The sequence below is a fragment of the Fusarium graminearum genome, chromosome 1 (assembly GCF_000240135.3).
Source record: "Fusarium graminearum PH-1 chromosome 1, whole genome shotgun sequence".
In the NCBI taxonomy this organism is placed as follows: domain Eukaryota; kingdom Fungi; phylum Ascomycota; class Sordariomycetes; order Hypocreales; family Nectriaceae; genus Fusarium; species Fusarium graminearum.
In genome coordinates, this window is record NC_026474.1 from 1,180,307 (window position 1) to 1,197,701 (window position 17,395).

Sequence of the window (17,395 nt, forward strand, 5' to 3'; positions counted from 1 at the left end):
CAAGTGAAGTACTTAGAAATCAGGCGGTGATTGAATAGAGAAATGACATTTATGATGATAGGTTTATGCTGAGACTTTTATATTCAGTAATGGACTCCGGATTGAAAAGCCAGATTTCCAAAGCCTATTACTGATTTCCGCCCTCACTCTCTGACTCCCGCTACAGGTCATGAATCTATAGGTACGAGTAGAGTCCATCCAGCAACCTTATTATCACACATACAAGAGCGCTACTCAGCAGCACTAAGCTTCCACCTCGTCTTCTTTCAACACAGCTTAAGAAATACCAAATGTGCTACTACTTTAATTACTCTTTCGCAATAAAATCCAATAAGTTGCTTTCGTAAATTCCACGTCACGTGTTTGCCATTAAGCTGTTGCTAAAAGCACTGCTACATGTGGTAGCTTGTTCCATGCGTCTGTCGTGCCTGCAGAATTCCATCCAATCAGAGCGTGCCCCTAGCCACTGTTACAGGTGCTCTACTGAAGCTCAACTGCTAGAGGCAGCTTTTAGCCTCGTCATCAGCTCTGCCTTGTTAACCTCACTCCGTCTCGCCTCTTTCCAACGACCACGGACATCCCCACCACAAGCGATACCCCAAACGATTCCACCATTGTTTTGCGATATCCTGTTATCCTTTAACAACCAAAGCTACACATCAACTTGGACATCTCGAATTGGGGAATCATAGGTCTTACAAAATGCCTGGCTTCGACTTCTCGAACTACAACCGCAATGCGGCTCTCCATGCTCGGGGCGTGCCTCTCCCCAAGGCCACCAGCACCGGAACAACTATCGTGGGATGCATATTCGATGGCGGTGTTGTGGTAAGTAGCATCTTTCACCCTCTGCAGACGGCCTCTGAAGCCCAAACGGAGCTATCACCATCCGGCTTGAAGATGAATGTTGACACCTGAATCAATAGATTGCTGCCGATACTCGAGCCACATCCGGTCCCATCGTCGCCGACAAGAACTGTGAGAAGCTTCACTACATTTCCCCTCAGATTTGGTGCGCTGGTGCCGGTACAGCTGCCGATACCGAGTTCACCACCGCCCTCATCTCCTCCCAGCTCGAACTGCACTCCCTATCCACAGGCCGCAAGCCCCGCGTCGTCACCTGCATGACCCTTCTGAAGCAGCACCTCTTCCGCTACCAGGGCCACATCGGTGCCTACCTCGTCGTTGCTGGTGTCGACCCTACCGGCACTCACCTCTTCACCGTCCATGCTCACGGCAGCACTGATAAGCTCCCTTATGTCACTATGGGAAGTGGTAGCTTGGCAGCCATGAGTGTATTCGAGACACAGTGGAAGCCTGATCTCAGCCAGGAGGAGGCCATCAAGTTGGCCAGCGATGCCATCTTGGCTGGTGTGTGGAACGATTTGGGCTCTGGTTCAAACGTCGACGTGGCTATTATCACCAGCGACAAGACAACGCTCAAGAGAAACTACATTACACCTAACCAGAAGGAGCCTAAGCTCCAGAGTTACCGATTCCCTAAGGGCACAACAGCGGTACTGAACGAAAAGATCATTAAGAAGGAAGAAATCAAGAGGTACATTACTGTGGAAGACGTGCCTGTTGAGGAGAAGATGGATGTTGACACTTAGGGTACAACACGTCAAACCGCTAGCCTAGCTTTGCAAGCTATGGGGGTTGAAGAGCACGAATTTTGAACCATGGAATCCTATGGAGGATAACCGAATCTGCCTCAATCGATCGGCAGAGTTGTGGCTGTTGAGGTAGCAAAGAACAATAAAGTATTTCCAATAATATTAGGGAAAGAGCGCAGTTATCTGCGACACCATCCGATGTCTCTGTCTCGTCTACTTCCTATATGTGCAGTGCAGTCTATAAGAACTCTCAGAAGAGAACAGACAGCCGTCGTACTATTTACATAAAGTAGCGGTGTCTTGCCTGTAACAGGCAGAAATAAGTATTTCATGAATCCCTTGTGGGGGAACACATGCGTTGAAGAAAAGATAAAAAAAAGCCACGTCTTGGGAAGTTGACGTTGTACACGGAACTCAAGTCAGTTCCTTTTGCTTAACCCAGCGTTTGCTCTGAGCAATCGCTGCAGGAAGCACAAGAATATTTCCTCCCTAGACCCCATAAAATCCCCAATCAATGCGGAAAACCAGTCAAAACTCCGATTAAATGGGTATGTCGAAGATGTCATCATTATCGTAGTAAGCGTGTCACTGAAGTTGTTACCCTTGGGTTCACTTCCGTCCAAACATAGCTCTGGTGCGGGACTTGCTCCTGGCCTTCTTTTTGTCTTTCTTGGACGTAGTCGACTCGTTGTCGTCGTCGTATTTGGCCTTGTGGATCCTAGTTCATGTCAGTAAGCGTTAAAAGAGAGATAGATGGTCAATCCCAACTTACCAACTGTTCCCAACCATGCTCATACCCTTGGCTTCAGCCATGCGGTAAAACTTGGCACTCTTTCTAAGATTCTTCTTGCAGCCAATACCCTGAGCGTAACAGAAGCCAGCTTCAGCCAGCGCATCGACATCGCCCCAGTCTAGGATTTTGGTTAATAGGTGACCTTCCAAAGCGTTTCAAAGTTAAACTTACTACCGGCAATCTCGAAGCACCGCAGAGCCAGTGACTTATCCTGCTCAATTCCCCAGCCATTCATGTGGCTTACGCCCAATTCATAAATACTCAGCGCGAATTGAGCTTTTCGGGTTCTTCTTTCTATCACATCGACATGTTTACCCTCCTTTGCATGGCTCTCGTCATCAGCGATCTCGACACTAGCGTATTCAGCTGCCTTTCGTAGCCATTCCACACCTTCCTTCTGGTTTGCGCGCATGCCCCATCCATGCCGACAAGCCAGTGCGTACAGAAGCATGGCGGTTGGGTCGTTGAGGCGAGCCGCATAACGAAGGTGGTATGTCGATTCCTTTAGATCTCCGCTCTCGTGGCATGCAATACCCTTTGCCAGGTGCTCTTCTGCTGACATTTCTGAGGCAGTAGGTGCTGTCGAGCGAGCTGTGGGTGGCGGTCGGATCGTGCTCGCTGTATCACTAGTAGCTATTGAGAGAGGAGTGCGGTCCCGGCCACGGCCCCGCGGTACATCCTCCGAAGCTCGCGATTCCTCAGCTGATCTACCCGGCGTTGGAGATAGGTCTGGCATGGGAGGTGGTGTTGTCTCTGACTGGACCTTTCTCAACTCTGTTAAGTCCTTTGGCATTGGACTGCCTGTTGCTAGGGAATTGCCCGATGCGATATCGGCTGAAGAACTCGAAGGTCGGGTTGGAGGCGAAGGAGGGGGAGCGTTTTCGAATCGATGAGCGCTGTTTGGCGGGACCATATCCTGTTGCCAATCGAAGGGTGCCTGCTCAGCATCCTCGTCGGATTCTCCTCGCTGGATAGCTTTGCCTCTTGGGAGTGTGAACTTGGAGTAGATATAGGACGTTGCGCCCTTGTCTCGGTCTTCGGCGTGTTGGTCAAGGAAGGCCTCACTATGCATGCTCACTGGTGTATGAACCGATTCATCAGCCAATATGAACGAAGGTTGGCTGTCAGAAGAAGCTTGTCTCAGGGGTGGCTCCATACCAGGCGTGCCAGATCTGCTCATGGGTCTTGAGAAGTTGAAGGATGGTCGAGGAAGGGCAGACGATTCAGAGCCAATGGATGGTGATCGTCGATAAGAGCCCACTGCTGGTGATGCCATTGCGCTTGCAGATGACATTTTGCGCGGGGGCAATGAGTGAAAAGAACCTGTCATGTTATGATCCTCCTCGTAAGGTATTGCTGGAGATGAAACATTGCTAACTCCGCGTCTTCTTTGGGGAAACATATTTTGAGGCGGCGCAAGTCCAAGCTCATCGAAAAGTTGCATTTTGGGCTTCTCTGGTGAGCCTGCGATCGAGCCGCTAACCGAGCCGCTCGGTCGCCGCGCGGAGAGCAACGAAGCATTGTCTTCCTTCCGAGACGGAGATGATTCGAGTCGCCTGGAGGACTGTGACTGAGTGTCACTGAGCACAGATGGTGATCGTTCGGTTCTGGCGCCGTAAAGTGAGCTTGCCTCGTCAATATGATCAAGAACTCGTCCTCTAGACGGAGCTCGAGGGGGAATCGCAGGGACTTCTACATCAGGAGTGGGCGGTATCCGACTCATTCGTGGGTGCATTGATACGGGGCGCTCAGCATCATCGGAGAATGCATCTTCCACCTCTGTCCTCTGGCCAAGCCCAGAGGGATGCGGTAGAGGAGGGTGGTCGCCAGCTTCGGAGCCAGAATCCTGTGATAAGGAGCGAAAGTATTCTGAACGTCCCTGGACAATTAAAGGGCTTTCGGTGGTCAGAGGAGGTAGACGGCTCATGCGGTTGCCCTCCTTGGCGCTTTCTTGTAATTGTCTTGCAAGCAGTCGACTCTGCATGGCAAAGGCGTCCAAAGGAGACAACTCGGGGGGGACTTCACCTGCGACATGGAGGCGAGGTGAGCGCAAGGGCTTGGAAACTGTGGAGAGGTTTGAGTGTGAGGAGTCCGATCGCAAGTCCAGCAACGAAGGCCGTGACGCCATGATGGTCGTTTTGAAGGTCAAGTCCAGCTATAGGTTACTGTTTCCATGCAGTATGAACTGAACAATGAAGGCGCACAGTGAAAGTACGAATACACTTTCTTCCAATTAATCCAGCTCGATCTCTGGGCTCAAAAGTTGCTCGACCAAATTAGCCGGAAGTGTTTGCACTTGGACGTCGGGATGGATCAAGTTGGCGCGAATGGTGTGTGAAGGACGAAGAATTAGCTGCCGGTCTAGGTGAAATTGGTGGGCAGGAACATGAATGGATGAAAAATAGTCCTGCTATGGATGCTGGCAACAAAAAGATAGAAAATAATGCGCGATGGCTGGTGACAGAGGTTAAGAATGACGGCGAGTCGAGGGCGAGACAACAGCCAAGGAGCGATCGGCGGCGGAGAGGGATCTTGCGCGGGCCGCGCTATGCGATATGTGGTACGGAGATGGTCGATGGAACAAAGTTGAAACAGGCAAGAGAGCCAGGAGTCCAAAATCTAAGTCGGCGACGGAAATAAAAGAGGGAGAAATATAAGGTAGTAGTAGTAGGATCGGCAGCGAAGCGAGCGATGTCTCTGGTATACTTGGGGCTGCTGTGCGCTACGGTAGGTGTTGTTGATGATGGCGGCGAATTGTGGACGCTGAATGACGTTGCGCTGATACTGCAGGTGATGTCGATTGGGAATTGGAAGAGCAAAGCGAAAAATGGAGCGAGCACCAGAAGAAGAAAGAAGGGCGCAAGCAGCAGTTAGGCCTAGAAGCGAGCGGTGAGTGTAAATGAGTATGAATGTGAATGACAGACAGTTCAGTTCAGTTGAAAAACAATGTACAAATGCTAGTAGCGAACAATGGATGGCGACTTTGTCTTGGATGAGAAGAGACAGAGACAGTGCTACAGGTAGAATTGGGTGGGAGGCAGTGGAGGTTTAAGGTCCATGAGGCCCAGACTAGAGCGCTACCCCCAAGGAACAAGGACCCCAAGAGACCTGGAAGGAGCTCATTTACGTGCCCTGTGTGGCTTTATTAGGCATACGTTATAATAGTGCAGACGATTGATGGAACAAGAGTGGAGGCTACCCAGGTCATGAAATGGATCAACAAATGGATCCAGTCCCTTTGGGTTCCCTTTTTTTTTCTTCCAGAATGGATCCCATGTAGGTATGCATGCATGGGTCATGGATGGAGAGACAGAGAGGTATGGCACATGGTTAACTTACAGATAGACAGGCAGATAGACAAAAAGGCGTTGGATTGTGCAACACTACAAAAGACATGGTTGCTGTTTTGGAGACAAAGCACTGTCCAGATTGATCAAGACTACCTCCATGTGAGATTTGACAAAGGTAAATTGAGTTGCACAGCATATGACCGTCGCCGAAATAAGGATGGATGCCCCTTACTGCAGTGCACCACACCCATGTCTCGTTTACACGATCCAATCTGATACCCATGATAGGATCAATCTACCACGATAGTAGTCTCGCAAATGTGTCTATGTGTTGTATCAAAGCACTAAAACCCCTCTTTCTTCCTCTCTTTCTCTCTTGCCACTTTATCACGGCAGTCTGTGCTCATGATGTGCAAATCCTCTACTGTCGCCGCTTCTTACGTACGATCCTCCTCAGCCTCAGCATCGTATCTGAGGTAGGAAAGCTTGAATACGAGCAGCTACAACTGATCTGATATCTCATTCCCCGCTTTGGCGTACACTACACAACGTTCAAGTCTAACTTAATTCCTCCGAGACTAAATAAACTTGTCCAAACTGGACCGTTAGTGGCCAAAAGGGGCGTTGAATTGCATATGTATCTTATCAGCATGTTCGTGTAATGCGCCTCTTTATGTTTTGACAGACGGAGACATAACCTCTTCAAGGTAGGTCAATCGTCCCATACCCTGAGCCAGAAAATTAGATTAGATATTTACAGTATTAAGGTGCTCAGGCTCTGCTTGGAAGGGTAGCTAGCTATCTCATACCTGGTTAATAGTCACTTGCATCTAATCTAATCTCGTTGCTTCCGAGCACCAGCCGCGGCAACAATAACAAAGGACATTTCTCAATTGTTTTGGTTCTTGGCATGATATTTCTATATGTATGTTATTCCTGGAAATTGGTGACTCTCTAGTCTGACAAAATCTTGTTTCTTGTGGTTTCTGTAAAGCTTCGACCCTATCATATGTCATGACATGGTCCATGTTTCCAGAATCTCAACGCTATCAAAACACAAACATCAAAACATATTGCGATGCCGGACCACGAGATAGCAGCAATGCAATAAGACGGGACGCCAGCCAGGGGCTTCCTCAAAAGACCCCACCAATCCCAGGCCGCTTCCCCTGGTATGTTACCCTTAAGGGACCAGTTCGGTTGCAGCCACAGCGCCTCGGTCTGGGGTACTTTGGCCCAGGTAGGCTCTTGACATCGCATATGAGTTATGTGCGGAACTATTAGCAAGCTCACTACTGGGCTTGACCGTAATTAACAATGGGAAGCTGATGCGTATTCGATCGCACTATTCAAGATTTAAATCACCGCCTGCAAGGTCCTCGTGACCAACAACAACTAACTAAGCACTCATGGGGACCCTCAGCCTCACTCACCTCATGAATTGAAGCAAGCAAACAGATTGAATCAGACCCTTGGAAGTTTGATGCACTGTGATAGCAGCGGTAGTATCAACCAGGATTCCCTTACACATCAGTTGTGTTTGACAAACCGAATTATTATCTTCAGGTGGTCCAGAAGGTAATTCCTGTCTCATTGAATATGGGTCCCAGATTCACAAGTCGAGCTCTAGACTACGGAGTAAGGAACTCACTAACATCCCCTCCGCCTCTGAGCTAGAGCATGACTATATTTTCTCCGCCCAAGGGTCACCCTTTTTTTAGCAACCCATGTGCTGCGCCAGTCAAAAGTGAACCAACCAATACAGACGAGTTGGGGACCACAAGGCAAATTAGACTGCTGCACGCGTGTTCATCCAGACTTTCACATGGACTCAGACGCGTATGTACATATCTCATTCTCCTCTAGACTACTCCTCTGAGGCTGCTAGAGGCTAATAAAATATGAGTGGTGAGTGCACTGACTTTAACTTTCCTTGCTGGATCGAGATGTCAACGTCAACATCAACGTCAACGTCAAGCCATCTTTGTTTTTTGTTCGTACTACCCACCTTGTTTCTTTCCTTGCCACAAAGAAGCATGCAAGGGCATTGCAACGGTTTCTAGCGTATTATAATTCAGACTCGTTCGTTATTGCGTGTGGCTACGGTTTCACCACTGCAATGACTGGTCGCATTCTGCATCTGGTGCAAACCGCAAGTGGATTCGTTGGACCTCTAGAGATTTGGCCAACTAGTGCTCTTTGGTAATTTACCTTGTGACCAGTCCGGACTCTGGATGAAGAATGATGGGATGACTTGGTGAACCAATCACGTATTCCATCTTCCCAATCAATCTCAACGACAGGCACGAATTAAACTCAAACAGAACAGTGATATCAAATCACAATTGTCATGTTACACGTATTCACTGTAAAGCCTTCGATCTCACTATACTACTAGACTCTTCAATACTTATCCATCATCAAGAGGTCGCTTAACTACCAACTCATCTGGGCCTGTCCATGACTGTATGAATGACTCTCTTACTGCCGTTCCTCGCTCCGCCAATAAGTATCATGAACCTAGCCAGTTCATGCATCAGATACAATAGCACTTCGCTTGGTCCCTGGCTGTATCCATTGCATGCGCACGGTCAATTTAGCATCTCGTCACTAATCTCCGTGCTCACATTTTCTGACAGGCACAAAGCCAGTAAAGATCGACTTCAAGGGTACACACAGTAGGGATATGGATTGACTTTATCCACCACCTTCCGGTGTTAACAAGAAAAAAGGAATTGTCCAGACAAGCTCATGAGCTTTCCATCCTTATGCCTCCGAGATTGCAGATCTCAATCAATGTTTCCTTGTCAAACCGTTGGAAACTCGTCAGCTAGGTGCTACAAGTAGACTAGTGAGCTGTTTTTTTTTCTCATGTATCCTCTCATGAGACATTCAAACCCATGTCAAACATGCTTCATATCAACTTCAATTGAGTTTCCCTATGCTACAACTTAAATGCCCATGCAAAAACACAGTTTCTTATCATTTGCAATGCTGCTCAAAATCACAACTAATCCAGAACGTCTACCCTGCCAATCCATATAGCAGTGGACTTTTCGAATGTCTACATAGTAGGTAGGTAGGCATACCGGCCTCTACCAATGACATCTTGGCCAAAACCAATCTGCCAAGCCAGGCTTTCTCTTCTCTTATTTATTTCTTCCAAGACATATCCTACCACCGCTTACATGTCCTTGGATCGCATCTTCTTGAGACGTGCCGCACCTTCAAACAGGCCTCGGTCAACAGCAGCAGCCACAGTCAGAGTTCCACCGACAATAGCGCAAAGTCCAGCAAGGAAACCGCTGAAAGTCTTGGCCTTTTCCTCACGGTTGACAACCTTCATGGGCGAGATATCCTGGGGTTATTGTTAGCTTTCCAGATTATGCCCTCATCAATGTAGTCATGTACTTACGTAGGAGAAGAAGACACCTGGGATACCACCGCTGGTGTGCTGGCGCTCTGCGTGACCCTCGGCGGCATCGTTACCACCTGCCAGGCTTCGCCTGTGGCTGGTCACGGAGTATTGGTGAGTCTCGACACTGCCATCCTCGCCATAGCCGTAAGCTCCGAGGCCAGCGTTGTCTTCCTGCAGGAGACCAGCGATCTTGATGCCCTTCTTGTCCCAGCCAAGAGGGAGATATGAAGTCGGCACGATCTTGACAAAGTACATGAAGTTGTAGTTGGGGTCGTGGGTCTCCTGGCGAGTGTCGTCGAGAGGGTTCTGGTGGTGGTTAGTCCAGAGCGTGTTCTTGTGGCCAACCTTGCGGGCAATGTGGTCGGGGAGTTGAGGACCGAAGCGGAGGGAGTGGACGATGTGGGTGAAGTCGTGGGAGAAACCCTTGGGTACGTCCCAGTAGTTCTTAAGATCGTGAACGTGCATGTTGCCGCTGCTGAAACTTCTTCCGGGAGCGAAATGGAAGTTACCAATGACCTTGTTTACGCGCAGGCCTCCCTCAATACGGCAGCCCTCGCTACGTTGCGCATCCAACTTCTCACCATAGTGCTCACGCTCACACTGCTCAACACCCTCGCCGCGGCCAAAGGCCCACGAGGCCTGGGCATAGGCTTCACGGACTTCGTCACAAGTCTGACAACAGCCTGCCTTTTGAGCGTTGGCGGGAGGTGTAGCACCGTAGCAGCCACCACAGTATGAGGGATCGAGGTGATGGGCGGCATCATCGTGGAGCGATAGGGACTTGGTATCGATAACGGCGCCTCCCTGGCTCTCGGGCTGGAGACGGACTTTGTTGACACCATGCATAACACCGTGCTGCTGCTCGCCAGAGACATCCATGACATCAAGCGACAAGAGCTCGCAGGGCATCTTGGGAAAGGTGATGTTGAGGTGAATCTCCATGCGCTCGCCTATAAGACAAGATGTATTAGTATTCGATTCCAAGTGGCGCATTTATTTCAATGGCAAAGAATGTCGCTGCCGTACCTCTTCCCTTGTCCACAATCAACTCAGGATGTATATCGATGCGACGGTAGTCTGCCCATTCGCCCCAAGACAGGAACAGGACCACCAGCAGCGACACGATGGTGACGACACCACCGCTGGTCGTTCGAATTCGCGCTTCATCGACAGTCTTGGTAAAGGCGTCAAGCCTTGTAAATCTTGATTTCGGAGGCATGGCGATCTATCTGCGACAGCAAAAGCCGAGGCGATTGTTGTGTTTGTTGAGTTGAGAGAGTGTGTAGTCGCGGCACCAATCAAAAAGGAGAGGTTATGGTCGCGAGAAGGGGATATACAGATAGGTAATTATCAACTGTGAGAAATGAGAGACAGCATTTGTATAGATTCCCTTGCTGGTTTCGGATCTGCGCCTGGCAACTCGAGAAATCCGATCAAGCAAAAGAAAAACGAAAGACACAAGCAAAAGCGAGAATAGAATTACAGTACAAGTTGTCGTCTCCTCCAAATGTAAAGGCCACCTTTTTCCTACTGCGGCTGACGTCCTGTTCTAAAACGTAGCTCTGGGGGCGTTTTACAAGGGTCTAGTCCCTTCGGAATCTGTGCGCTAATTCAGGTCAGGTTTGGCGCGTCAGCTGCTGCATCCACTTTCCTACATGAGACATTCTACCAATGGATTGGCTGTGTTCAGTGCTACGACATGAGCTACAAGAACACCTTAATTAAGAGATGTTAAAGGTTGATATATCGGAGAAATACGGTGCAATTGAGAATTACGTTACCTAGTATCTATTTGCACGCTACTACCTCTCTTAAATAAATTCTTAACCTTCTCAGTTCTTAGTATCTTCCACTCTAAAATTAGCCTGTGAAACAGATTACAGATTCCGTACAACCTAACAGTAAAGTTGCACTCATAACAACTAAACAATAAAATAAACACAGATTATAAAGCAGCTGCTTCACTCACGTCATCTTTTTCTTCTTCCTAGAGCCCTCAATCAGCCCATGTATATTCTCAGGATAAAACAAAGTGCTCGTAGCTTGCACCAGCTCAGAACAAAAACTCCAAGTGGTTCTTGCTTGTCATTGGCTGCGTGAACATCGAGTCTCCACTGAAGCTCTCTGCGCGCATCAGCCTAACGTCGATTTATTGGCAAGGCTGAGAAATTCCAGCTTTCTTCCAACCCTGGACAAACCATTGCGACTTGTGATACCATTTTGTCTTCCTTCGAGCCACAAAGACAAACAACTTGCTCTTGATCAGCTTCATCATTCGCTGGTATTTGCTACGCGCCGATACCCCTTTCCATCCATTTGCGCCCAGCATTAATCTCGTCAATTGCGACGCCTATTCACATCATGTCCACAAGACCACCTTCCCGCGTTGTCTTTGTTGGCAACATCCCCTACGGTATGCGTGCACCTTTTGTATCGCTCGCGCATTGCTTCTAACAATTGTTTCCAGGTCTTACCGAGGAACAGATTACCGAAATCTTCAGCAGCGCCGGCAAAGTCGAGCGTTTCCGCCTCGTCTATGATTCTGAGACTGGTCGACCCAAGGGTTTTGGCTTCGCAGACTACCCCGACACAGGTACGAAATCCACGAGTCAACAGATCTCATTCCCTTCTAACAGAGTCGCACAGATTCTGCCTCTTCCGCCGTGCGCAACTTAAACGACCACGAGATCATGGGCCGAAAGCTTCGCGTCGATTTCAGCAACGAGCAAAAGGGTAGTGATGATGACAAGGACCCCAGCACATCCGGCTACAGCATGCACGCTTCGAACGGCGCTGCTACCAACTACAATGCTCAGCCCAGCACGCTTCCTCCTCTGCCCTCGGGCAAGGAACTCCCACCCGGCGTCAGCTGTACCGATTCTATTTCACGAACACTCCAAACCCTACCTCCCGCCCAGCTTCTCGATATCCTTTCACAGATGAAAACCCTTGCGACCAACGATCCGCAGCGGGCTACCGAGCTTCTTCAACAAGCACCGCAACTGGGATACGCCGTTTTTCAGGCTCTGCTCCTCATGGGTCTTGTTTCGCCCGAGGCGATCCAGTCCGTGGTTGAGCCAGGAGCGCCGCCTCCAGCTGCTTTCCCCCCTGCCCCCATGCCTGGCTTCCCCGGTGTGAGTAACACTCCACCCGTGGCTGCCATGCCATACCAGGCACCTCCTCAACAATATGCTGCTCCTCCTCCTGCTGCCCCTGCGCCGGTTGCGCCAGATCAGGATGCTTTGATGCGCGCAGTCATGGAGCTTCCTCAGGCTCAGATTGATATGCTTCCCGAGGCAGAGAGGCAGCAGATCCTAGCTCTTCGAGCTACGTTTGGTGGACAGCGGAGGTAGATTTATATCACAGCGCATCAACGGAAGCGTCTAGTGGAGCCACAGAGAATCGCACATAGAACGACATGATAGGGCGCTTCATATCCTCGCTTAGGTCGGCATTTGGGTGTTATTGGGCGTTACGGCGTAGAATTGGCTACGAATTTGCTGCTGTGGGAAGTCATACCCGGGATACGGGTCGAGAGAAGAGACATCAAGCATAGCAGGAGTTTAATAGTGGAACTAACAAAGGCTACATAAATTGTTGACTCTGTTTGAGAGTGATTTCTCGCTCAGCTCATACCGCTGAATGGCAATGTACCGTTGGCTGGATTGATATATGTTTCAACTAAAAATACTAGCAATTCAAAACAACAACACTGTAACTGTGTCAGTCTTACTTGAGAACCTCATTGTGAATGCAAAGTAGGTAGTTGGGCAACGATGATTTGTGAGCTTTGATCATGGCCAGGTATAGGGTGAGCAAGCAAATGGCAATGGACATCAGTTTGATCTCCCTCTCTCTTCATGGCTACTAATTCTCTAATGTCAAAACAGAACAGTATAGATAAAATCAAAGCCCATTTGGTTATTATGCAAGTCTAAGTACCTAGATAAGTGTGGTGCAAAAGAGTGGTGGTGGAGAGTGCAACAACCATGTCATCGTTTATGGATGGAAGACAAGATGCGGCACGAACCACGACTGATGTCTGATTAAAAGCCGTGAAAAGAAATCACGTAATAATCGATTAAAATTATAAAGCTGACATTATGTTCTTAGCTTAATGCAATTTGTATTAGACTATAACCACCACGTCAAAAACTCCCAACCAGCCTGAGCCCGTCTACCAGCGCAGAGAACCGTGTTGCTTAGATAGATGAAATGAAAACTCCAGAACCAAAAATCGTTTCCTACAATATATCCCTCCAACACCAACAATATGAAAAGAATGAAACAGAGCCGCAAGTTTGCTGTTTGCCTTGCCGCTGTTCCTGAATGTATAATGTAATGATGTATGTACCCAGCTTTGCCCTTCTTCTTATACTTCAACCGCCTCAGAAAAGTATTCCACATTAAACAATGTTGTATACCCTCTTGGCGATCATGAAGCATGCAAAACCAAAGAACAGTAGGCCGGCAGTGATCCAGAAGAACCATTGGAGGTCTCCTTCATACTCCTGGCCCGGTACCCATACGTTCATACCCCACAAACCAGTGATGATGTTCATGGGCAGTACGATTGTTCCAAGAACAGTGAGTTTACCGAGAACATCGGCTGTCTGCTCTTGGCGCTCGTTCATGCGGATATTGATCTGGGCGAGGTAGTTGCCATGGGAGCGGGCAAGTATCCTGAGAATGTCAGTGGAAGTTTGATACAAGCATGAGACAACTTACTTCTCGTAGTGGCCAAGATTGGCAGTCATGGTGACAATATGATCCTGAATATCACCGAGATATAGACCAATCTCAGACCGTGGTGCAACTTCCCATCGCTCGTTGCAACGTTTAGCAAATCCTTTGATGACATCTGCCTTGTTGCCCAACAATCTGTATAATTTCATGACCTTCTTTCTGCACTCTCCCACCTGTTGAAGCATGTCTATATTTGAATCCGAGGCTGCCATCGCATCGTCGTTTTTGGAAGACTCCTCATTAAGTCTCTTATCAGCAGACGAGTGTAGCCTCAGGATAGCATCATCAATATCGTCGACCTCTGTCTCGATCTTCTCGATCAAGGGGGCAAAGACGTCGGTAATGTCATCAATAATAGCATATGAAATCCAATCCGAAGAAAGAATCAGGTAGTCTTTCAATTGCCGAATTCTGCGGCGGACATTGGCGGGATGGGGTGTCCTCGAGAAATGGAAACTGATGACTCCTTCACGGAAGACCACGACGTACATATCTACAGGCTCGAGAAAGTTATTCGTGTCTTCGTCCTGATCAAAAGACCGGTAATTAACAAAGTAATAATGTCGGAAGAGCTCGACTTTCTCGCGAGCTTCCTGGAGCATGATATCCTCTGCAGTAAGTGGGTGAATGCCGAATGCTTTGGATATGACCTTCATCTCAGCCTCGGTCGGACAGAGGACGTCAAGCCACCAGACTGGTCGCTCGCCGTATCTGATCATCTTTTCATTCGAGCCCCCTTCAGTGTTTTGAGAGACATGTGCAGTTTCGTCTGCGGATTTCCGACCAGTGGGCGTAGCATTCCCAGACTCGCTTCTCGAGACCACATGCGCCAAAGGATCCTTGAGAGGCGATATCGTTCCCTCGCGTTGTTCGTAGTTATCATGTACAGTCGATAGGGATGGTTGACGTGTATGAACCTTTGAGTTGCCCTCCGTGCTAAGGTTATGGAGCTTCGTTGGTAGTATAGGTTCAACATCCTCATCGTCGGATTCGTCATCTGAGAGCACTCGGGGATCTGGAACAAAAAGTTCACGGAACCCACCCCCAGGCTGAACCAGTTCGGAAATTGTCTGACTATGAACTGTGCTCTGGAATTCCTCGTTGAAGTATGTGAATCGATAAGGTGACTCCTCGATCGCCTCATAAAATTGCCCTTTACGGATTGGTCGTAGGCGCCCGTTGATGAGCTGCGGCTCGGTGATACGTTTTACTCGGCGCTCTTCTGTTCGATCCTCCTTCTCCATCGAGCTCCACTCCTCTAGAACGGATAAGTCGGGCCATTGACCACGACGGCGACGCGTTCGATACTGGCGGTGCTCATGAGCCTGCGACTGCGCATCGTCGTCACCAATCTCCGACATGCCAGGAACAGGAAAGCAGACGTCCTGCTCAGCTTCTGTTGCCATTCTACGGCCGATATCAGGGCGACCATCCCGCATGTTGTCCATATCGGAGAGACAGTCCATTTCGCCCATCAAGCGGTGGGGAGAATCATCACGACCACCAAGCCCATCCCGTATCATAACATCGCCCAAGCTGAGCTCTATACGATCGGCGGTGCCAAATGTGGGCGAGCCGGGCATTGAGGGAGGGGCGTTGACATCGTAGTTGTTGTCTCTTGCGCCGGACGAGGTTCCTAGGCGCGTAGTTGATGATTTATTCGATGGACGACGGCTTCTCGTCCGGTTCGATCTTGCATCACTTGCACCGTAGCCAGAAATTATAGATTCGCCGAGCAAAGGCGCATTTTCGTCCCATTGTGTGTGGTCCTGGTGCTCTTCCTCGGCAGAGACCGCCGGTATCGATCGGAGGCGATTGCCAGCGGAACTTGAAAAGGGCGACGACACTGACATACCACCAGGAAGTGGTACAGTAGATGTTCGTCTGGGACGTAAGGGCTGATGATCTCTGTCAAAATTGTTTGTTAGGTGATTGTCAAAACAATTCTCCCCATACGGAAAACTTACCGATGATCTAACAATGCTTCACTGTCGATGCTAGTGTTGCTCAAGTTTGCGCGGGGAAGATTAAAGAAACCCTCTCCTGCGGCTTCACGAGTCTCATCATGGTCATCATCGTCGTCCATTGCCGCGAAACTCTTTCTGCGTGTTCTTTTCTTCCTACCACCGCGGTGTCCCTTCCTTTTCCTGGCCGCCCTGGATGCGTTGGAGTTATTCGACGATTCAGGAGCCTGGGACTGGTTCGGATCTGAAGCAGGAGGGGCCGCCGCAGATCTGCTGGGATTAGCTAAGTCGGTGTAGCGATTGCTCGACATGGTGACGATCGCAGATAGATAGAAATGGGTTGACAAAGGATGAGGAGAGCAACCTGAGGGCAGGAGAAAAGAAAAGCCCACGCCAGAAGTGTACGTCTCGCTTGCAGCCGCAAACGCAGAGGTAATGATGTCAGCTATCAAAGGTTGACAGGGGATGTACTTTTAGTGTGGTTCGCACTAACATCCAAGCAGCATCTGGGCAACGTTTTGGATGAGCTCATTCCTTTCCAAGTTGGAATGAATGCTCCGCCGCTACTTTGATATAATTGCATATTTATAAAGTATCCTTTATACCAGTAAAGGGCCAATGGCAGTTGTAGCGATACATTGGCAATTTAAAGTACTTGCCCACGTGAGCATAGTCATTCATAAAAGTGTTAACAGATTCTACAGTGACTATTGGACTAATTTTAGCGCATGTAAGTTGCAAACAGAGGCCCACCAATAATGTTTATACAAGGACAAATACCCGCAATGAATGTGCCTTGAAGTTGGGTTTGACAACAGCACAGATCCTTATCTTTAAACGGAGTCATTGAATGATTCTGCCTGCCAAGATTGAGAGACATCGGTGATACACCAGAGCTCACTTGATTACTGCAGGTACCTTTATGAATGTCATGTTCGTCAAGATCACCTACTTCGCGCAATCGTCAACTGAAAGTGCTCACTCGTATTTCCTGCATCCTGGCTGTTTTGAGTTTCAGCAATACAGCTTAGTTGACATCAATTTGGTGGTTGGTACAACCTTAAGCAAAATATGCTTTCTGGTTAACATCAATAATACGCTGGTGTGATACTCTGTATCCATTAAATGAATTTGAACTTGAAAGAAATTATCGTTATCTGAAATAGACTCTGAAGAGCTGACTCACACCGGTGTACTCCACAATACCATTCGGCATACCTAAAGGAAGACAGGAGAAAAGATGAGTTGCTATCTTCGTCGAAAGCGATCAGGATGTGTGAGGCGTGCTATCGAAATTGTAGCCATGGGCTTGAACCCAGCTCTTAAACCCAAATTTGAGCTCACTCTTTCATCAGTAAAGGCGTGGTGGCGGAGTGGTCTAACGCGATAGACTAGAAATCTATTCTCCTCGGAGGCGTCTGTTCGAATCAGGCCCACGTCGATTTGTCAAAACTCGGACTCTTAAAGAGTTCAAATTCTTTTTTTGTCGCATTCAACTGCACATGTGCTTATGAACTCACTGGGGAAGGGAAGACTGGAGCAGATCCACTAACATCGAGGTTGACTGC

General features: G+C 48.7%; 7 protein-coding genes and 1 non-coding gene across 8 annotated transcripts; 4 read left to right on the forward strand and 4 right to left on the reverse strand.

Annotated features, from left to right (window-relative positions):
- The first annotated feature begins 523 nt into the window (after positions 1-523).
- FGSG_00367 (proteasome component PUP1 precursor) lies at positions 524-1,744 on the forward strand. Its single transcript, XM_011317725.1, has 2 exons — positions 524-828; positions 927-1,744. Exons 1-2 carry the CDS (start codon positions 703-705, stop codon positions 1,611-1,613), a joined length of 813 nt encoding a protein of 270 aa, XP_011316027.1. The 5' UTR covers positions 524-702; the 3' UTR covers positions 1,614-1,744.
- A 481-nt stretch (positions 1,745-2,225) lies between these two features.
- Positions 2,226-4,537, reverse strand: FGSG_00368 (uncharacterized protein; the record flags this gene model as incomplete). The annotated part of the gene is made up of 4 exons (XM_011317726.1): positions 2,226-2,334; positions 2,389-2,527; positions 2,581-2,590; positions 2,654-4,537. 4 exons carry the CDS (start codon positions 4,535-4,537, stop codon positions 2,226-2,228), a joined length of 2,142 nt encoding a protein of 713 aa, XP_011316028.1.
- Positions 4,538-5,236: 699 nt separating this feature from the next.
- Positions 5,237-5,975, forward strand: FGSG_11758 (uncharacterized protein; the record flags this gene model as incomplete). The annotated part of the gene is made up of 3 exons (XM_011317727.1): positions 5,237-5,298; positions 5,332-5,429; positions 5,575-5,975. The coding sequence occupies 3 exons, from the start codon at positions 5,237-5,239 to the stop codon at positions 5,973-5,975; spliced, it is 561 nt and encodes a 186-aa protein (XP_011316029.1).
- A 907-nt stretch (positions 5,976-6,882) lies between these two features.
- FGSG_11759 (uncharacterized protein) lies at positions 6,883-7,293 on the reverse strand (the record flags this gene model as incomplete). The annotated part of the gene is made up of 2 exons (XM_011317728.1): positions 6,883-7,024; positions 7,133-7,293. 2 exons carry the CDS (start codon positions 7,291-7,293, stop codon positions 6,883-6,885), a joined length of 303 nt encoding a protein of 100 aa, XP_011316030.1.
- A 1,344-nt stretch (positions 7,294-8,637) lies between these two features.
- FGSG_00369 (uncharacterized protein) lies at positions 8,638-10,561 on the reverse strand. Its single transcript, XM_011317729.1, has 3 exons — positions 10,144-10,561; positions 9,115-10,067; positions 8,638-9,057 (listed from the first exon to the last, which is right to left on the reverse strand). The coding sequence occupies exons 1-3, from the start codon at positions 10,334-10,336 to the stop codon at positions 8,884-8,886; spliced, it is 1,320 nt and encodes a 439-aa protein (XP_011316031.1). The 5' UTR covers positions 10,337-10,561; the 3' UTR covers positions 8,638-8,883.
- A 917-nt stretch (positions 10,562-11,478) lies between these two features.
- On the forward strand, positions 11,479-12,470 carry FGSG_00370 (uncharacterized protein; the record flags this gene model as incomplete). Its single annotated transcript, XM_011317730.1, has 3 exons — positions 11,479-11,530; positions 11,585-11,710; positions 11,764-12,470. The coding sequence occupies 3 exons, from the start codon at positions 11,479-11,481 to the stop codon at positions 12,468-12,470; spliced, it is 885 nt and encodes a 294-aa protein (XP_011316032.1).
- Positions 12,471-13,523: 1,053 nt separating this feature from the next.
- FGSG_00371 (uncharacterized protein) lies at positions 13,524-16,138 on the reverse strand (the record flags this gene model as incomplete). Its single annotated transcript, XM_011317731.1, has 3 exons — positions 13,524-13,800; positions 13,846-15,771; positions 15,831-16,138. The coding sequence occupies 3 exons, from the start codon at positions 16,136-16,138 to the stop codon at positions 13,524-13,526; spliced, it is 2,511 nt and encodes an 836-aa protein (XP_011316033.1).
- Positions 16,139-17,186: 1,048 nt separating this feature from the next.
- On the forward strand, positions 17,187-17,268 carry FGSG_20505. The gene has a single exon. It is a non-coding gene; the product is annotated as a tRNA-Ser (tRNA).
- The last annotated feature ends 127 nt before the right edge of the window (positions 17,269-17,395 follow it).